At 47.5% G+C, this 15,281-nt stretch overlaps 1 protein-coding gene across 1 annotated transcript in view; it reads right to left on the bottom strand.

Annotated features, from left to right (window-relative positions):
* The window catches only part of IQSEC1 (IQ motif and Sec7 domain ArfGEF 1), a 648,999-nt gene extending 633,731 nt beyond the window's left edge, over positions 1–15,268 (bottom strand). Inside the window, exon 1 of the mRNA XM_042782283.1 lies at positions 15,018–15,268. Within this exon, the coding sequence (XP_042638217.1) occupies positions 15,018–15,061 (44 nt within the window). The 5' untranslated portion in view covers positions 15,062–15,268. The remainder of the gene's footprint in view (positions 1–15,017) is intronic.
* Positions 15,269–15,281: the final 13 nt, after the last annotated feature.

Below are 15,281 nucleotides of genomic sequence, written 5' to 3'. Positions count from 1 at the left end.
GATCTCTATAGGAGATCCTGGATAGAGTGGGAGAACAATGTGGAACAAAACTAAAAATCATTAAAAAAAAAAAAAAAAAAGACCAGGTTTGCTGGTCTGATATAGCCTGATGGAACCACTGAGACTATGGCCCCTAGCTACCCTTCAGGCCTGGAATTGAACCTACTCCTGTAGCTTCCAGCCAAACAAAAGACAGGCATATGAGCTGAATATTTACATTAGGTAGATACACTCCTTGGAGAGATCAATCATGGTTGAATAGAAAGGCTGTGTACCACAGGGGAGACAGCTCATGGGATAGGAGTGCATGGGAGGGAAGGACACAGGAAAGAGGTAACTATCGGGGGAAGTGGAAGTGGAACTGTTGCATTGTAGTCAATGTCATGAGACAAAGTATATGTGAGCTGCTGTATGGAAAGCAAATTTGCTCTGTAAACTTTTACCCAAATCACAATTTTTTAAAAAAATGGTTTATGGGTAGAGAGAGGTTGGCACAACACAGTTTTAAAAGTGTCTGCTTATGATAGAGCATATCCACCAAAAAAAAAAAAAAGAAAAGATATCCTCGCTGTAACTGTAGGATTAGGATTCACTACCTGTTGCCTTCCAGTGAATTCTGACTCACAGTGACCCTATAGGACAGTGTAGAATTGCCCCATAGGGTTACCAGGGCTATAATCTGTACAGAAGCAGACTGCCACATCTTTCTCCCATGGAGCAGCTGATGGATTCAAACTGCCAGCCTTTCGTTAGCAGCCAAACACTTAAACATTGCACCACCAGTGCTCCTTTCAGAATTCACTAGGAAGGACCAAAACCAAATAAATTAACACAGATATAAATGCATGGTTTTTTCTCTCATGTAAGAGTCCTGAGGTAGAAAGTCCAGGCTATGGTGGGCAGTTCCTTCAGGTTATCAGAAGCCTGGCCTCCTTCAAGCGCATTAATCTCTCATCCCTAAGGTACAGTGCTTGTTCTCATAATCCAAGATGGCTGCCTGAGCCCCAACAATCATGTCCTCATTCCAGCCAATAAAAAGCAAGAGAGAGGGAGGGGCAAAGAAGGATGCATACACCCTTCCTTTAAAGATGCTTCCTGGAAGTTCTTACCACACTTCTCTTACCTCTTATTGACCAGAACAGAGTCCCATCACCACACCATTCAGCCTACTAGGAAGACTAAGAAATGCAATTTTATTCTGGCTGGCCCCATGATCATAAAAACAAGGAAGGAAACAAAAAAGTTTGATTACTAAAGAGAAAGGGAAAAAAACACACTGGGAGGCCACACACTGTCTTGGCCACACACACCATCCCATCTAGCCCAGCGACCATCTCCTTTCTCAGGGCCTCTTTTACTACTTCTCCCACAACCTCCAAGATAAAAATAGCTGAGAACTCTGCTGAGTGAGTCTTCTTGCATACCAGCAGGAGGAAGGTACTGTCTTTATGCCCACTATGCAGATTAGGAAACCCATGTCTGCTAATACAGACTATGTCTGTGGAGTTCCTGCTAACCAAAATGAACTTGGGAAATGTGTCTGGGGTATGAAATATGTCAGCACTCAATCCTGTCACCATGAACCTGGCCTCTGTGTGGAATCAAGCAGCTGGTGCACCAGTGGCATCACTAGGAGTGTGCAAGGGGCCTGCTCTGCTCTTAATTACTGCAGTTACTTGCACTGAGTGACAATGTTAGCAGGGGTGGCAATAAATGAGCAGAAATTATATTATTTTTTTAATAAAAATATCTCTGTAGTTAGTTACAAAAATATTTTTTGTAAACCCAGTTGACATATATCAATACACCTACAAAACTAAACCTCTATGCTAAGTTAGGAGCTCTGGTAGCATAGTGCCTAAGGCACTTGACTGCAAACCGGAAGACTGGCGGTTCAAACCCACCAGGCACTCCTCAGAAGGAAGATGGGGCAATCTACTTCTGTAGTGATACTGCCTTGGAAACCCAAGGAGGGGTCGCTATGAGTCGGGTCCAACTCGATGGCACATAACAACAACAACAACATGCTAAGTTACTTTTTGAACCTTCTAATGGGCTCTGTTCAGAGCTGTCATTACTACCCAATTACAATGATGCTTCAAATCATATAGTTTTCATCTGTACATGTGCTTTCATCTACCCACATGCTACAAGTACACAATATTGTTTTCATTGCTGCTACTGTTTTTATAGTTACTGATTTTGTCAAATTTGCTGGTGTGTTAGCTACAACATGGTAATTAGTATTTGTGAACGTATATCAATAACTTTTTTGAGAATGAAGTAGTAATTAAAGAAAAGGAGAAAAATCAATAAAGGGCTTCCACTCAATTACTAATAATGTTGTAACTAATAATGTTGTTATTCAATGTAGAAAGATTTTAGAAAACAACTTTGTTGTTAGTATTCATATCATCTAAGGAATACTACATTTAAGCAATTTACAATTGTATTTATTACATATTATTCTATGACTAAAATTGACAATAAACATTACTAACAATTCTACATTGTCTCATATGGGAGTAAGCCCATGGGGGTGTGGTGACACCATGAGTTAACACACTGGGTGACACTAATTGTAGTGACACCTCATCAACGCACATCTTCCCTTCAGGTCCCGAGGACCTAGCTCTGTTCTGGCCAGGCCCACACTAGCCTTTCATAGAAAATCTAATCCTTAAGCAGGGGCAGGACCCTCTTTGTTGACTGGGAGGCTCAGGTGGCCCTCCAGTGTGCACTAAGAAGCACCACCAATTCACACACAGGTGAGGGACCAGATTGTTCCAGTCAAATTACAGCAAGGAAGGAGAACGATTCAGAGAGAAATACCAATGAGCTGTAGGTAGAACATCCACCTTGAGAAGAAATCACACTCCCTCTGGGGGACACAGATAGAACCCAACCTGTTGAGTCTCTGTAGACAGAGAAAAAGGAGGTGGCAAGACTATCTGGGGTCACATGTCCTGCAAATCCCGCCTTGGCTTCCCCAGGCCTGGAGGCCTTCCAGTCGCTCTTCCCTCATCCTGCCTCTGTTTCCCACCAGCTGCAGGGCCCCATCCCATGGTCCCTGGCACCCACCTGGCACACAAAAAAGCTTCATAAATGTACTGGTGGATCAGTGGTAGAATCCTCACTTTCCACGCAGAAGACTCAGGCTTGATTTCCGGGCTATGCTCCTCGCCTGCAGCTACCACCTGTCTATCACTGGAGGCTATGATGCTGAGTAGGCATCAGGGGACCTTCCATACTAAAATGGACTAGGAACAAAGGCCCAGTGATCCACTTCTGAAAAACAGTCAATGAAAACCCTATGGATCACAATGGTCTGATTCTCAATTGATCTGGGGATGGTGCAAGACTGGGCAGCATTGCATTCCATTGTGCAAAGGGTTACCATGACTTGAGGGCAGCAAATGACAAAAACAAATGCATATGAAACTGGAGCTAACATCCAAGTTCAGGGAGAGTAAAAAGAAATGACCTTTACAATGAAAACTGTCCACACAAAGAGGGGCTAATGTCCTGAGTGAAATAAAAGCTGAGTTTTCTACCCGTGGGTCTCAGTCTCCTCCAGCTGATAGGAATGGGACAAATATTGTATGATCTCACTTATGAAATATCTAGAACCGACAAATGCATACAGACCAAAGCAGATTAGTGGTTACCACAGGCTGGGGGAGGGGGTATGGGGAGTTATTCCTGAAGGGGTACTGAGTTTCTGCTTTAGAGGATGAAACAGAGAGTTGTGACAGTTACACAACATGGTGAATGTAATTAATGTCATTGAATTGTACACTTGAAAATGGTTAAAATGGCAAACTCTGGGTTACATATATTTTACCACAATAAAATTAGTTTTTTAAAATTAGACAAAATTCTATAAAACAAAATATATAGTTTTACATATAGTCAGTCTGCTGTAATTGGAGCGGGTAGGGGTCCAATGGTGAACAGGATCCAGCTGCTAACTCTGACTGAAACCACCCCATGAGACTCAATATGGTCATTCGCTCAGGAGCTCTGAACTATTCTTCTGCCCCTTTAGGTTATGATTATAGTTGCTGTCATCATTGTTATTACTGTTCTTAGTATTCATTGTTAGGATGGTGACATTGAACAGAGTTTTTCCATCAATGAAGAGAGTTAAATTTCTTGAAGATGATGACAGAAGGCTCCCCCTACCTACACACACACACACACACACAGAGCACCCCAGCTCCCATGGTCCTGCCTGGTGCCCATTTATCATATGAGCTTCCAGAAATTGATGGGAAAATGTCTCTAGAGGGGCACAACACTGTAAGAACAAATACAAAGAGAATACTTTTGCTAACATGTATCAAAATCATAAAAGGCTTCTAAAATTGGAGACATGTGGGGTCTCAGGGGCAGGAATGGAGTTGTGGGAAGTGTACTGTACACAGAGGGGACAGTGTGAGCCCAGGCACATTGGCTGGACCACCCCACACCTCTCTGGAGTGAGCAGCAATGCAGGGATGTGGAATAGGCACAGTATGAACACCTACAGGGGCCCACAGTGCTCTACCCACGTGGATTTCTGATACGAGAGCACCTTCCAGGAAATACCTGTCTGTGTCCTGGCTAAACTAGGAAGGGAAATGAATGAAAAGAGGAAGAGAAGAAAATGGTACTCGTGCATGCTCATCCCCCAGTGAAGGGTTTCTGAGACTACCCCCACATGTAACTGGCAGGGTAATAGGACTCTGCATGACTTCCCACTATCTGCAGCTCCACATGTCCAGAAGGACAACTGTCTCCCCCAGGCAGAGTGACACCGTCCGCCACCTCTCTGAATGCTGAACAAGATGTGGTGCTCTTAATTACTGCAGTTATCAAAATCACATTAGCAGTTATGATTTCCTCCAGACCCCCTTCTCTTCCCTGGGTGTCGTGGCTGCTTCACCATATGGCAGGAGTTAAAAATACAGCTCAGAGTAAGGGGGATGCAGATAAGAACAAGCAGGCCTTCTCTGAGTAACTAGGCTGGGATTCTGGGATCCAAGATCGGCTCAAGTCACCGCCCAACTCCCCAGTCAGCTACCAGGCCTAGGAAACAATCCCAGCTCCACAGCATGGGTCTCTGAGTGAAATGTTGGATGAGAATGCCCTTCAGACACTCAAGGCACTGACTGAAAATCATCCTACACAGACAGGTCACCACTGTGGGCCTTTCACAGCAGAGGCAGGGTAAGATGTCACATTGTGGACAGACAGAAAGGTAAAAGCTAGAGAGTGAAACTTCAGTCAGGCTTAGGTAAAAAGAGTGACAGAACACAGTCTGAACAAACCTAACATGGTAGATGTGAAGTTGCAAATCCTAATTCATCAGTAATTATATTAAATGTAAATAGATTAAACACTCCAGTCAAAAGACAGAGATTGGCAGAACATATTTTAAAAAAATAATAATAATAATCCAACTATATGCTGTCTACAGAAGACTTTAGAGTCAAAGATACAAATAGGTTGAAAATAAAAAGATGGAAAAAGAGACATCATGCAAAAAGTTACCAAAAGTGAGTTGAATGAATATACTAATATTGGACAAAAAATACTGTTAGACAAAAATTGTTACTAGATATAAAGAAGGACATTTCATAATGATAAAAGAAACTTGAGGGTCCTAGGCATTTAAAGGAATTATGATAGCATATCTTACAAAAGAGTTAAATTCAAAATCAACTAGATTAAATGCACAGGAAGATGAATGGAGAGAGAGAGTTAAGTAATAGATAAATATCAAAAACCAGGCTATCTGATCCTAAATCCCATGACTTTTCTCTAGTGTTAAATTTCTTCTCAACCTAGAAATACAAAGTAACAGTAACAAAAGTTGACACATATGAGAGGATACTATTTATATGTGTTAAGGATTTGATCCTCACAATTTGTCTGTGATGTAGGTGGTACTTTATATCCTCATTTGAAAGATGAGGAAACTGAGGTACAGAGAAGCTAAGTAACCAGAAAGGAGACACAAAGTGGAGCTGGGATTTAAGCCTGGCTAGGGGCCCAACTTGGGCTGCTTTTCTAGAATAAGTATGAAGAGGCAGACTAACCTTGCAGTCTCTACTCACTCACCATTCCACAAAACACTCTAAGCAACAAAGACTGATACGGCAATCTCCCACTTTGAGCTTTTTCTTTGTGGTTAAGCAATTATCTCTCCTTCCCATCTGGACTGGAAATTGTTGAAGAAAAAAGACATGCGGGACCATGTTTCATCCTAAACCCACATACCTCTTCCTACTTCCACCAGCACCACCAAGACAAGCTCCCAGCATCTCCTCCTTGTGTTCTACAGGGGCCTCCTCCTCACTGGCATTCCCACAGCACCCCCAGGAGTCTGAGAGTCTGTCCACTCCTCAGTAGAATCCTGTTCCTCTTCGGCATTTTAACCCCTCCCAGGTACTCCCCATCAATCTCAGATTCAAACCAAAGTCCCTACAGGCCCTCTTCACTCAGCCTCTGTGGCCCCTTTGGCCTGCTCTCCACTTCCTTCATTCTGCTCCAGTCACCCTGCTCTCCTCACTTTGTCTCAGCTGCCCAGGCACATGCCCACCTCAGGGCAACCCACAAGGGAGATACCACTGTCACTGTTCACTATTAGAGATGCAAAAACTGTCAAAGGGAGGGAAATAGAAGAGCCAATCTCAAGGCCAGGAGCCCTAACTCAAGTCTCAATCACAGGGCTTACCACACAGTTACCCTACCTGTTCCTGTTCAACTTCAAGATGTTCAGCGATACCCCACAAATGTTCCACACAATCCTTGTAAGGAGATCCCTAGAGGCCACCACCCTGTGCATCGTATGCACCACAGGACACATGTTGAACATTTCCAGTTTGAACACAGAGGCTGTTCAGGATAACAGTGGGGTTTGCAGAGCCTTCCTCCTATCCTATCAAACATGTCACAGGAAAGTGTCAAAGTGTCTATCTATGAGAGGTCCAGCAGACCTGCTTGACTTCAGAAGAGACCCATCCTTAGAGGCCCATCTCTGCCCTGATAAACTAGGCTCCCTGTGGTTCAAGTGGAAGGGCTCAGCCTAGGTTCATGATTCTCTGCTCTGCAGAAGCATCTGCAGAGCAAATGGGACAGTCAATAAGGAGCTTCCAATAAGGAGCCAAGGACAGAGCCAGAGGGGTGGCACATACCCCAACTGTTCATCAAGACCAAGTCCTTGTATGTCTTGAGTAAGAATAAATATAAAAATGCCCAGTTGCCTCTCTAGTGGCTTTCTTGGAAGTTAATAGATGTACACGTATGTGGACTGGGAAGATGGGCCAATCCAGAAGGTTACCTGGCACTAGCAGAGTGCTTTAGGGCTAAGAGAGCCCAGCCAGTGCATGCGCATGCCTAACACTCATAGGCCCCATGAGGGTGGGTGAGTTACCACCACTCTGTCCAGGTGGGGCTTGGGCTCCTGGAGAAAAAACAACTTCTTCAAGGTGGTCCAGGTAGCCAGTAAGCAGCAAATCTGATGCTCAAATGGAAAAGCCTCAGTTGTCACTGGGTGATAGTGGAGTTAATTCTGGTTCCTTGAAGCCAAATATCTGGGTGAGTCAGCCAGTCATCCCACACATGGAAATGGCTCCAAATGTTTGACAAAACACAACAAATAGTGTGAAAGGAGCAGAGTGTTTATGAACTGCATGGGCTCTGGGTGTGAATTCTACCTCTGCCTCCAAAGGAACTCAGCCAAGCTGCTTAACCTCACTGAGCTTGTCTTCACATTTGCAAAACAAGATGTTAACAGCTCCCTCCTATCAGAGTTAAAGCTGTGACTGACACACTGCTATCAGAGTTAGAGCTGTGACTGACATACTGAGGAGAAAGTCCACAGCACAAGCCACTGGGAGGAGCTCAGTTATTACTTCTATTTTAGTGTGCTCAAAGAGTTCTATCTACACTGAGGTACAAAATCATAGGCTTTCTGTCCTATTCCTGTGTGAATCTTGCCTCCACGAAGGAAAGCTGAACATTTCAAAGTCAGGGCTCAGACAAACCACAGCATAGGGATGAGGGGTTGAACAAGCCTTGTTCACACCCTCTGAACATTGAAGTGTGGATTCTAAGCATGCCCCTTGGACTGGTCCATGCCTGTCCAAGCCTCACTAGCCCAGCTCTCCCTACTCACAACCCTGGCACAGCCTTCAATGGCAGCACCTCCCACTCCCCAGACGCACTGTTCCTCCTAAGCTGCCGTTCCACATGCACTATTTCCCCAGCTTTGATGCCACTCTCTTCTCTTTCTTGCTCTTCAAGCCCCAACTCAAGTGTCATCTCCTCCAGGAAGCCCTTATTGATGCCCATGAGGGGGATTTGCTTCCTCCTCTGGGACTGCATACAACTCAGCCCCATATTCTGCTGGTCCAGCCCTGCAGCACTGTGATCTGGAGCTGATGATCTACATCCTTTGATAACATGCTTCCAAGCAGAGGCAGTGAGGGAGCTGCCATGAAAAGGCCAAATGTCCCACAGGAGTAGCCAGGAACCATAGCAGATAAAAGTGGGGAGAAAGCATGTGTATGAAGTGCTGGCCCTGGTGCCTGGGACACAGCAGGCACCTGAGGAATGGTAACTGCCCACAGGGTGGTGAGGAGTGCAATCAAGCAAATGCCAGAAAGGCATCACTGTACACTGAGATGGTGTTCTACCTGGGACAGTCCTTTCAATATTTTGTATGTATGAAAATTTTCATAATAAAATGTTGAGGGGAAACTCCCCTGAAGGCATTCTCAATGGCCTAGTGACTCTTCCCCTGGGGCTACCATTCAAGGACCCCTTCTCTTTGCAGGTCCATATGCACTTTCTCCATCTAGCCTTCCCAGAAGAGCAGCCACCTCCACTGTAGGGGGTAGAAATAGCATCTTCAAGAGGCGAGAATGACGCTTTGCTTGACTTGGCGAGTCCGCACTGCTGATCAGTGGCTAAGGCAGGGAACCTAAAAACCCACCACTAGGTCTGAGATGACCTACCGGGTCCCTAGAGTGAAGGCAGGGCAGGTGGGCTGGGGAGGCATTTGGAAAATTCAAGGCTGCAGCTCTTAACTGATTAAAACAGAAACACTAAATGTTGGTAATAACGAAGTGGTGCAATCTGCTGAAAACTAGCCCTATGCTATAGAAAGCCAGGAAGCAAACTCCACAGGCCTTGCTGTTGTTAGCTGCCACTGAGTTAGCCCCTGACTCATGGCAATCCCATGTACAACAGAAAGAAATGATAACTGGTCTTGCTACATCCCCATGACTGGTTGGGGATCAGAACACTGTGATCCACAGGGTTTGCACTGGCTAATTGTCAGTAGTAGATCACCAGGCCTTTCTTCCTAGCCTGTCTTAGCCTAGAAGCTCAGCTGAAACCAAGCATCACAACAACACACAAGCTTCCACTGACAGAGGGGTGGTGTCTATGCATGAGGTCAGCAATTCAACCAGGTCTCCCACATAAAACCCACAACAAACCCACTCATTCCAACTCACAGCAACCCAGAGTACAATTGCCCCACAGGGCTCCCAAGGCTGTAAATCTTTATAGAAGCAGACTGCCTCATCTTTCTCCTGTGGAGAAGCCAGTGGGCTCAAACCACCGGTCTTTTTGTTAACAGCCCAATTTTTAACCATAATGAATGCTAATCAAGTAACCTTGGTTCCCAGTGGGGCCCATGTCACCAGCAGTGACCTGGTTCTGCACTGGGGGTAGCAAAAGCCACCCACTGAGTATCCAGCCAAGAGTGTGGCCAGATCGCCTACCGCCTCCTCTCTACTTCTGCTCTGTCTCAATGAGGTCAGTTCACTTTTCCATATTCCAATTTTTGCCGAGCACCCAGCTTGTTTGTGTTTGTTTCCTCTGCTGCTCGATGGCAATTATACAGATGGCTCTTACTCGGCAAGCTAAGAATGCTGCACTTTCCAAGTAAGACAAAGCTCTGCTCTTTCTTAAAAAAAAAAAAAAGCCCGGATTAGCTGTCAAAACAAGATAACAGATAATATCAGCCACCCAGCTACCAAAATGCTGATGTCCCTGAACTCCTTAATTCCAGGGCTCCAAGGGTGTCCATGTGCTCACATCCTTGCCCTCTTGCTCAGCCTCAGGACCTGCAGGTCCAGGGGCCTGAACCCAGGAGGCAGAGCTGAAAACTTACATAGGAAACAAGAATTGGTCTCAACTTTATTTTACTCACAATGCTATGAGCCGTTGTTCTCAACTCAAGCTAGATAAAGAAGCAACTCATAATTTATTTTCCAGGTTGTAAAATAATCATTTGCTTAGCTTGTCAGGCAGCAGGGAGAGAGATTCAGAGAAGCACTCCCTCTTTCTGTGGACTTTACCATCTGCTAGAAAATAAGAACTGCTCACCCTGCTTCCTTGACATTAAATACATTTTGTCCAACCAACATGAGTCTCCAAGAGCAGGGTGCAGCTTGTCCCTGACTAAATGACATCCTCTCCAGCACTGGATACAAGTCTTTATCCTGGCTCAGAGAATAAAGAGCATTATTTAATGAAACCCTTACTCAGTATCTTCCTCCGCTGCCCTCTCCATCACACTTAGAGAGCACAGAAAAGCCTCCTGTTTCTCCCATCCCTACACAGCCCCTTACTGGCTGCTCCAAGGGAGAAGGGAGACTTGGAAGGTAAATACTCTCTACCTCTTCCTAGTCCCTGAACCCCAAGTGTAGTCCTTTCCACCTACTTTGCAGAATCAGACATTTATCAGGGACTTCTTGCCAGCATGTTCTCAAAGATAGCCTCCTGTGTCATCAGCCTAAGCCAATGATGACAAACCCCTCTTTTTGCTGTCCCTTCTTTCTAGCCATCTACTTAGTCTCTCTCTTAGCAGATGTACCACCCTCATGGTTAATGTTGTCACCCTAAGCCCAGGGAGAATTCCTGTTTGGAAAGTCAACACAACTGAATGCCACTGAAGCCTCCTCCAGAGTGAGTCACCAAGCCAGAGCTTCAGAAATACATCCTTTCTTGAGTGATGTGACAGTCCTAGAGGGTGGGAGGGAATGGGAGAACAAGGGAGGTCATGCTGCAGGCCCACCTCCCAGCTTCTTTAAGCCCATGTTTACTTCTTCCTGGGAAATGCTGGAGGATCAAAGGCTGTGAGGGACCATCTCACTAAATCCTTGCTCCCTCCATATGACCAAGATGCCAAGAGCCCTGCCTTGGTGACAAGATTCCACTAGGACTTCCTCCAGTGCTAGAGGTTGAGAATCACACTGGGTTCTGAAAGATGGTCTGATTATTCAACACAAGTAGTGGGTGTCTAAGAGCAGAGCCCTGGTCGAACCACATTACCTGAGTCTGAACTTGGCTACATCACCAATCAGCTTCCACATCTGTAGAATGGGAAAATCAACAACAGTACCTGCCTCATAGGAGTGCTATGATAATTAAATGAATTGGTAAATGCCAAGACCCTGGAGCAGTGCCAAGGACACAGGACACCTTTAGTGGATATAGTTACAATACACTTAACCTCCATCCCCTAGATTTAATTCTGCACCTTCATTAATACCAGCTGCACCTATTAACATTCCAGCTGACTTTCTAAAGGAAAATGCAGTGGTTTTAATCAATTATCCCCTGGCTTCACCCATTCAACCAATATATACTAAGCACCTTTTATGTGCCTGAGCCTCAGATGAAAGAAAATGACTCCCAGCCCCTTAGTGGGAGGGGGCAGCACTAGAAAGAGGTCATCAGAACATAGACAACTAAAAACTGAATGTGAATTCTGATGGGGGGTGATACCAAACAACCAAAGTAACTGAAAGCTGAGAGAGAAATGATGCTGTTGTTAGTGATGGCTGAGGCATGAAAAGTGACTTTCTGCAAAAGATTCTTCAGATTTCCTGAGCTTAATAGCTTTCAGCATGCCCATCAATCCCACCCAAGCACTACTCTTCCTGAGTAAGCTCTGTGTTACCAGTAAGGGTGAACTTGGTCAGAGACCTCACAAATGCATCATTCTATCCCCAAGAAGGATGCTGTCCCTTTCAGATAAGAGAGGGCATCTTGTTCACATGTTAGCAGTGGGCAGGGACTCAGTGACATGGGCTGGAGAAGGTGGGGGCTGCTCAGGAAAAGGCCAGACAGACCCTCCCTTTCAAGCGCCACTGTATGCAGCCCAGGAAGCCTAGATGGATGCCCACACAAGGGAAAAGTAACACAAGGTCCCAGCAGAAAGTAAGTTGGATGCTGTGGCCTTGCCCTGCCCTGTGAGCTTTGTGATGTTCACACTCAAATTATCACACTCAAACTATCCTTGGCAGCAAACCCAACCCCAGCTCTACTTCTGGTACCAGCATGCTCACAATATCATGTTCCCTGCTCCACACCCCTGCAGCTGGCCCTGGAAGGTCTTCACCCAGGTTTCCAGAAGTTCACACACCTCCTGCCTGTATATACCAGGCCTAAAGGAAACTAGAAACTGACTGAGAAGGGAAAGAATCTAGCATGCATTAAGACCTGCTGGGAACCAATATATTCCATGCCCACTATCTTCACTTAAAACTCAGGAAAAAAGTATGAGTCTGCCATTGTCACCCCCATTTTGTGTATGCTTAGGAAACACCCAGGCTAAGAGAGGCAGGGTGACCTGCCCATGGTCATATGTGGGAAAGTGCAGAGCTGGCACTCAGACCCAAGCTTGTCCACCCACGTCCTGTTTTCTATGCAATGTTGCTATCTTCTCTCTTCTCTTTATCTCCTCTTATGTCTCTAAGCCCAAGAGACTCTGTATGGCTCTGCATACAGTTGGTGCTTAAAAGCTGCATGCTCTCAAGGGCGTAGGTTATTCTATTCCTTAGGTATGAATCACCTCCCACAGGGCCCAGTGACCTAGAACTCCAAGTTTGTGAGAAGGCAAGTATGACCCTCCAGATTTCCCACATGTAGGGTTCCTCACATATGGGAGGCTCCAGCACCACCACCCCTCCCTAAAGGCTGAGAAATGAGGTAGAGGCTCTGTCTTACAGAGAACCCACAGTTCCTGTTAATATGCTGGTTCATCCAAGCCTCACTCCTTCCCAGTGTGGCCATGGACCAACAGCATCCATATCTCCTAGGAGCTTGTCAGAAATGCAGTCTCCACCAACCCAGACCTGCAGGTCAGAATCTGCATGTTGGCAAGATTCTCAGGCACTCGGTATGCAAATTAAAGCTTGGGAAGCTCCCTTGCCCATCAATCCCACCCAACCTGGACCAAAGTCTGTGAGCTACCCTGCTTTTCTGAAAGGCAACTCTAGCAAAGGTTTTGGTTCAGTCTAACAGACACAAAGCTGGGGGCTTCTGGAACAAAACTTCGACATTAGCATCCCTATTCCCCAGAGGCCATCACCTGAAGCTAGCCTACAGGGCTTCCAGCAGGAGAATGCAGTGTCTCTCAGAACCCTTCCGTCTGCCAAAGTTAGCACCTTGGTCACCAAAGGTGACTTTGAAGTGAAAAAGGAATCCATCCATGGGGACAGTGTTGTAAGGCATTTGCCAACCAACATGTATCACTGCTTCCTACTAAAACAGAGACATGAGTCACTGTGTGGCATCCCCTCTCTAAACTGCCACAGATTTCATTTGGGCAGCCCTGGCTTTTCATTTGGTCCTTGCCTGGGGAAGAGGGCTTGAATTTTTGCAACTAACACCAGGTTGCCCACAACCACTGTGGAAGGGACCAAGTACTGAAGGAGATCTCAGAGACCCCAAAGAACCAGAGGGCCACCAGAAGGCAGGCATTTCCCACCAGCAATGGTCTCTGTTTCTCTCAGAGACACTGACCAGGTGATTGTCACCAGGGCCTGACTCCACAGAACCACCAAGGGCTCACAATGATCTGAACTCATCCTCATAGCCCTCCTTCTCCAAAGACCCTGCTGAGCAATGCCCAGAACCAGCTGTCAGAGGTGAATGCACAGTGCTCAGACAGAACACTCCCACAGGCTGGCGGGAAGTGGGCCTCTGTCCCATGGCCATGGCCTGGTGCAGACCCACTGGGCTGGGAGAAACACTGGGTCTCCTCTTGCTGGCTGCAACCTGGGAATCAGGAGCCCCTCCTCCAGGGTGTGGGAGTCCTAGCTAACCCCTATTCCCAATCATTTCTGCCCCAGAGCCTCCGCAAAGCTTGTCCTGAAGCTGCTGCGGACCACCACCACTCCCATCCCCAACATAAGCACAGTGGTTGCCCCAGTCCAAACTACAGAGTGAGTGCCAGGCTTCCCCGAAGACAGAGAGGTCAGCACATGAGATGACACAGGGTGCAGAGCACACAGGAACGCCATCCAGATCACCTGAAACGCCCGTGCCCCCTTGCCCCACCCCAGATAGGTAGGTGCCAGGAGTTCTGTAGAGAGGGGCGAACACGCAGTCGGACCAGGGGCCTCGAGCTCTTCAGGACGCCTGGGTCCAGGGCACCTGGACAGTCCCGTCCCATCCCCCACTTAATCCCTAATCCGAAATAGCCCCGGGTAATCCCAGGGCACTGCGGGCGGGTGTTAACCCTAAACCCGAGAAAAAAGCTACAGCAGGGGAGGGCTCGGAGCGTTCTGGGCTGGGCACAGCGCAGGGTCCGTTCCGGAGGGACCGCGCCGGGCAGGTGACTAGGCTCGAAGGCGGCATCTTGTGCCTGCCGCGAGCCCTCCCCTCTCTCTGGGGCTGAGTCTAATGTCCACTAGGTCCGCGCCTGGACAGCCCCTACAACGAGGCCAGACCCCGCACCTCGCTCCCGCTATCTCCAGAGCCGGAGTCCCGCGCGGTCCCGGAGAGTCGAGCCGGTGCGCGCGCTGGGCAGCTCCCGGGATCTCCCTTCCGGGGAGCTCGGCCCCCGTCCCAGGTTGAGTCCCAGTTCGGGGCCCCGACACCGCCAGGAAGATCCCCGGGTGTGCCTTGGCCGGGAGCCCTTCCCGCCTCCTGGTCGACCCAAGGGGAGTGCTGAGTCCACGAAGTTCACACGCCCCCGCCCCACCACAGCTCTCGCCCCGGCTTACTTGTCACAGCGGCTGCCAAGCTCCGGGATGGCGCCGAGCGGCATCGGGCTGGGGCCAGGGTCCGGGCGGCGGGCGCACGCAGCCAGGTGTCGCCGGTGCCGCTCCAGCAGGCCCGCGTTCTCAAGGCTCAGCCTTGCCACTTGGCGCTCTAGCTCCTCGATGCGCCGCCGCCGGCGCGCCAGAAGCTCCTGCTGCGCCGCGACGATCCGGGTCAGCTCCTGCAGGTACTCTGCCGCCTTGCTGGGGGGCTCGGCTGCGCCGGCC

Source organism: Orycteropus afer, unplaced genomic scaffold (assembly GCF_000298275.1).
Source record: "Orycteropus afer afer isolate SDZICR_OR568_19922 unplaced genomic scaffold, OryAfe1.0 scaffold00283, whole genome shotgun sequence".
NCBI lineage: Eukaryota > Metazoa > Chordata > Mammalia > Tubulidentata > Orycteropodidae > Orycteropus > Orycteropus afer.
Note: the sequence above shows the minus strand (reverse complement) of the source record. Positions and strands in the feature narration are given on the sequence as shown.